Below are 6,067 nucleotides of genomic sequence, written 5' to 3'. Positions count from 1 at the left end.
TTTCTTTTGCTTTGACATCTGCTTCTTTTTCTGTGCAGGCACTGCTGCTGATGACAAATCAGAGGGAGATGAAGAGACCGGTACACATTCAAACACTGGTCAGTTACCATTTCAAAAGCTGCCTTATGCTGATCTCCTGCCTGAAACCGAAGTTCTTGCTGTTTGGTCCAAAAGCCGTTCTCCAGAGCAACTGGCCTGTGATCTGATGAAGGTGTTGTTTTCTGTAGAAGAGCGATTACTATGCAATGTAAATGGGAAGCTGGGTAAACAGCAATTTAATGTTCATAAAGTTCAACTAATAAGAGAGGTGTTAAGCTTTTTCACAACTCTCAGTCCTGCTGAGTTCGAAGAGCAATGGAAATATTGTATAACTAAAATAGACACAGCTAATCGAGGTTTAAAAAGAAATATGGTTATTCGAGGTAGGAAGACTACCTCTTGGCTTCTTAGATAGAACAATTTGTTGAATTTAGTTAGTTTCTGCAAAATGCTGTAGGCCATAATGTCTCTAAATTACCTGCAAATCACTGTATTGGCTTACTCACCGTTAAGTCACTATGGCATGATTTCTTACATAAGCCCAGTGTAATGTTCTGTATGAATATCTTGAAAGTTTCAAGTCTTAATTTTGCATGCATTCATTCCATCACATCATGTCCCATCATTCCAGTTGTGATTTGCTTCTGGAGTCGCAAGGGCTTCACACATTCCCCTTTAAATGTAGATCTTTAGTTGCCGTAGTTCCTGTTAATGTGACCTATGTTTGGTCTTCATATTGTTTAGATTTGTTTATTCATACAGGGTGTCTCTAGCTTAAAGTGTAGGTTTTTTTTTTGTTTGTTTTTCATAACTATATGTGCCTTTTTATTTTTTTCTAGGGTAGTTTAAAGTGCAATTGTAGTAGAGGACATGTTTATCTCTTACCTGTTTTGTTTGTTCTTTTTTTTTTTTCTTCCTCTTCTGTTTGTTAGTTTGTTTCTTTGTGTGTATGTGTGAGTATGAATGTGCGTGTGTCTGTGTTAAAGAGCAAATTGCCCCCACCATCACTTTAATAAGGTATCCTAGTTAATTCTTTGGGTTTGTCAGAGCAATGTTGTGGATAGTGCAGAGTAATGCTCTTCGGCTGTGTTTTTGCAATATTTCTAAATGCATACTGAGTAAAATCACACGTGGGCCTAGGTTTATCAATGACTGATCTTAGTTTCTCCAAGTTGAGATTTCTGTTAACTGCAACTAGCTTTTATGTTTTCCAGCCTAATAGAGAAACATAGACACTGTTGAATTTTTATATTCTAGATTTTTAGAAAATATAAATATATGATGTTGTTGCAGGGGGCTGATCTTGATGTTCCTAGAGTGTTGTAAATATGTTTGCTGGGTAATCAACAATTGTTGATGTGGCCACAAATTTATATATTTTGATATTTGTATAGTTGGAACTAATCAAGCCAGATTAGGTGTAATGTTTAGAGATTACAAATATTTACAATACAACATATTACATTTACCTGCCTCTGGATTTAGTGAGATTTTATTCTCTGTAGTGTGAAGCTATGAGATGATGTGTGTAATATCTGACTGTGTCAATTTGACACTTCTTTAGTGATGTATATTTTGATGCAACCAATCAGTGTTCCTTTCTGTTGAAGCATTCCTTTTGACATAATTTTTATGAATACTTAACTTACTGTTTTAGTTCTAAAGTATATTGCTACTGCTTCATAGTATGTTTCTTGGGCACATTGTCTTGGAGCTCCCATCATCTTTTCATACATCAAGAAATTCTCACTTTAGACTTTGGCTTTACTACTTGTGTAAGAAAATGTGTCATATGTTAATTATGTCAATACTGAGGGTCAGAAATGGTGTTCGTGTCAGTAGCTGTTACCTTGAATTAGATTGTAGTTACATAGGGACCTGTTTCATTTTATCCACCGCAGCAATTGTGATGAAACCGCTGCAGTTCCTCTTGCATTGTTAATGAGACTTGGCTGACATGTTTGTGGCTTATGCAGTAAATGTGTGATAAACAAATGGCCATATAACTAGCAGTGCCTTTTTATGACAACTGCCATTGACAGTTTTGGCTCTGTTACCATTTTTTCTTTTTTTTTTTTTTTTTTTACAAAAGAAATGTGTGTTTATATGACTGACAGATAAAGGAAATAAGGGTTACTCAAACATACAAGGCGCGTAATTGAATTCTCAACATACTCTGGTTAAATATCTTGCTAAATAATCTCTTTTCTTTCATTTTCACCAATCCATTACAAATTCAATATTGGTTTTAAATTTTTGTCACAATTGGATTCAGTGATTTAGCCTTCCATGCTTTGAGATACACCACTCTTGCCATGTTAGTCTATATACGTCTTCATCTATGCTGTTAAAGGAAATTTTCACCTTCCTAAATTTTGAAATGGTGTGTAACTATTACTGTATCAAAGAATTTTCAATCCTATTTTCACGTGAAGTTTCTGTGAGAATTTTAAATAATCTATGTGCTTAAGAGCTGCTAAACCAAGTGAAAAATAGAATTATAGTATCAGTACCCTTGACAAAATTTCCTATTTGTGTGGACCAGCAGACCAGAGTGATTAGACAACCAATCTGATCTTATGTGTCAAGTTTATATCTCCAAGGTATTTTTGTATATTATGATGTGATTTGGTTTTGATAAAATCATGAAGTGCTCAATCCTTGGAAACTATTCCAGTCAGATGTGTTGTGTGCATTTTGTCAAGCTGAATGCTTTTCTGTCACAACCTTTATTTGTGGGTCATAATGTATTCATAGATTTTCTTCAGTCTTTCTTTTGTTTGGCCCTAACCCTTAAGTAGACTTGATTCTATTTCAAAAACTGTGTTTGAATGTTTTTGTTTTCATTATCTGGAATTTAGGAATGGTTGTGAGTAGTAATATGGAATGGAAATGGGTTTGCAAAACAGGAGGTTATTTACCACTGTGTTACTTCTTTTAGGTTTTGTCCCTCACTATATACATATATATTGATTTATGTAAGTGGCTAGTTTATTTGTTTTAATTTTTTTTTTTATTATTTAAAAATAAATTCATTCATACTCTGATATGTTAGACAGGTAGAAGACAATTCTCACTGGAATTTTGTTGTTACTGCTCTAGACTTTATTATCTTATGTTTGTGTACAAATGGGCTAATCGATTGTGATCACATGTGAGAACTGTTTTAGATGTTGACAAATTCCTACATTTCACTGTAGGTTATCCTTGGCTACATGATGTGATACGTTTTCATGTATATCTTAGTGTGTGCATTATGGCTGTCTTGATTTTGCTGGACTTTTGCAAACAGCCTCACTTCCTGCTCCCTTGCTACTTGTTAAAAAAAAATCTGTTTCTATCCTAAGGTTTTATCTACCTCTTCAACTTTCCCAGTTCATCCGTTATCAGCAATAAGCCTGATATCTGATGTTCTTTATGGACTGTGCATCCAAGATGAACTTTCCATCAAAGGCTGTGTGTGTGTTGTTTCTTTTTTAATGTTTGTTCTAAATGCTTGTTTTGTTTCCTTTGTTCATTTATCAATAATGACGACATTCCTGACGTTTTGTTTGCTTGTAAGTTGGTATTAGTGCCATTAGTTACAATGTCATTTCTGGGCATAATTTTGTCAAAGAATGATGGCTTTGAAAATTATGCTCCTGGGATGTTAATATTTGAATTTCTCTGTGACCAACTATTGTGGCATAAAATTTTGATCTACAATTAAAAGGTTTGTGGCAGATAAATTGATGTTTCCTCGTAATTTATAGTCTCTCGTCTCCTTTCCTCCAACCTGCAGCAGGAATCTTTTAAGTCATCATTCTTATACAGTTCATTCCCCTGTATAAAATTCTGATCAATGTTTGTTTTTTTTTCGTTTTTTTTTTTGTTATTTTGTTTTTCATTAATGAAAGTTTCAGAGGCATCTGTTGTATCTAGTGTCTTTGTAGAAAATTGTAAATTTATGGCATTGTAGAGCTTTAAGCTGTCAAAGAGTTTCGTTGGTTGTTGATTTAATGCAGTTTGTTTCTGGTTCGTGAGTAATTTATTTTTCTTGTACCTTTAGTGTGGGGTCTATTCGTGTTGGTTTACCCAAGTGCTTTTCTGATCTGTAATACACGAAGGAATAAGGGAAATACACTATGATTTTAAATGAAGTTGTTTCTGTGCTTTAACTGTTATCCCCATGCCCTGAAACATAATTGGTGTAGTGGTTCTTCTCACTACCCTACGTAACACTTCAGTAACAATCTTAATTTTTGTGTTAACCATCTTATCTTTTATCATTGCTTCTTCTGCTTCTTGTGTGTGTTGTGTACTCTATAAAGCAGGTTTAACATGAGTTACCGTTGGAACAAGTTATTATTAATATTAACATTTGAGGTTTTGTCTTTCAGAAAGGAATAAATTTTATGAATGTTTTGTTCTATTTTAGGCGCCTAATGAGGTTTTATGTAGATTTATGCTCCTTGTTTTGCTGTTTTACAGATGAACCTATCTACCATGTGGAGCAAAATTTGCAGAGCCTTGAGTCAAATCAAGGTACGTAGGAAACTTTCAAATTTTTTTTATTGTAATAGATTTTTGAAAGTTTATTTTATTTATTTTAACCACTCTTTGCTTATGTGTTTCCAGTTTTTAATTGTTTGACTGCATCAAAGAAAGAAAATCCATTTCCTCCTTTTCCGTGCCCATTTTGTGAAAAAGCCTACACTAGTTGGGGCTTCCGAAGGAGACATATCAAGGCTATGCATACACATAGCGAACGGATCACCTGTAAATGGTGTTTACTAGTAAGATTCAAAAAATAATGATTAAGTTCCCTTATGTTAGGACATTTAGTGTGGCATGAAAACAATGGGGTCACGCCCCAATGTTAAATCATGGGCATAAAAAAGCCCCACACTCAATGTAATGAAAAAAGAACAAAAATTTACAACAGAAGCTTTAAACTGTTAACATGAGAGTATTAACTACTAACTTTTGAGTTCTACATTGTAGGTAGTGGAATCACATGCTGACTGGAAAAACCATGTAACATTAATTCATGGTCTTAGTCCTGCTGATGCCCAAAATGGAATACTTATTTTAGAAGAGGCTAATATGGTGTTACGCGTACTAAATCCCCCACGACTGGATACATTGATGACAATGATTAAAGGATCTTCCAGTGGTAGTCAAGGTATGTTATGTATCTCTATGAAAGTCATTTAAGAGAAGTAGATAAATTACTGGCAAAGTAAATCTTCTTTGTAGGCCCTTCTATACCAAAACAAAATTCAGCAGAAATAGATCATCAAAACACTGATGGTGTCAACAAAGATTCCAGCAAAGAAATGGAAAAATCAATTCTTGAAGAACAAAGCAAACAACAGAGTCAACATGCCTCAAGAGACAGTGATGAGGATGATGCAGTAATTGGTATCAAAGTGGAGCGGCCAGGTTGCTCAGATGAAGATTGAGATTGAATTGTCTTTGATGGTGAGCTTATCACTGCAGAGGTGGTTGATCTCATTAAATCTTTTTTGATGTTTCCCAAAGAGTTTGAATGGGTATTAAATTTTAATTTAGCACACCTTTATTGTTATTCATAGTATGACACATTATCCGTATGGCCCAGAGGAATATTTGCAAGTATTGGTAAAATAGTTGTATTTTATACACCACGCCTATCTGTTGGAGGCTGTCTGATGATTGAAAAATATTTCAATTTCCATTTTGTTTTAGAATTTTTAGAAATAGACTACAGCACTTATAATAGTTTGCAGCTTTTAATTGGTCATTAAAAAGTTATTAAAATAGTTATGTTCTACTCAACTTACTGTTGTTGTTGTTTTTTCTGGATAGTTGTGTTGTGAAAGTGCAATGTTTGACGACGTGAATGAACTGAACGCTTGCTTAAATTTACCAATAACCAGAGTAGACCAGGACCGATGTGACATTTTTCGCCGTTTGGTTCGAAAACGAGTATCTCTTGCAACACGCCTCAGGATTTCATCATCCGAAGCGGAAGAGGGAGAGTTGGAAGCAAGTGGAAGCAGCCCGG

At 34.5% G+C, this 6,067-nt stretch overlaps 1 protein-coding gene across 2 annotated transcripts in view; it reads left to right on the top strand.

Moving 5' to 3' along the window:
* Positions 1-5,838, top strand: part of LOC113206794 (protein bric-a-brac 1) — an 11,379-nt gene extending 5,541 nt beyond the window's left edge. Inside the window, exons 7-10 of one of the 2 annotated variants that reach the window (XM_026423038.2) lie at positions 4,510-4,563; positions 4,657-4,814; positions 5,023-5,203; positions 5,278-5,838. In XM_026423038.2, the coding sequence (XP_026278823.1) occupies positions 4,510-4,563; positions 4,657-4,814; positions 5,023-5,203; positions 5,278-5,483 (599 nt within the window). In that variant the 3' untranslated portion in view covers positions 5,484-5,838. Of the gene's footprint in view, positions 1-38; positions 4,179-4,509; positions 4,564-4,656; positions 4,815-5,022; positions 5,204-5,277 lie in introns of those variants that run through there. The other variant, XM_052270484.1, reaches the window with a different exon arrangement.
* The last annotated feature ends 229 nt before the right edge of the window (positions 5,839-6,067 follow it).

Source organism: Frankliniella occidentalis, unplaced genomic scaffold (assembly GCF_000697945.3).
Source record: "Frankliniella occidentalis isolate FOCC.00 unplaced genomic scaffold, Focc_3.1 Scaffold125, whole genome shotgun sequence".
Classification (NCBI taxonomy): Eukaryota; Metazoa; Arthropoda; class Insecta; order Thysanoptera; family Thripidae; genus Frankliniella; species Frankliniella occidentalis.
This window is presented reverse-complemented; position numbering and strand designations above follow the sequence as displayed.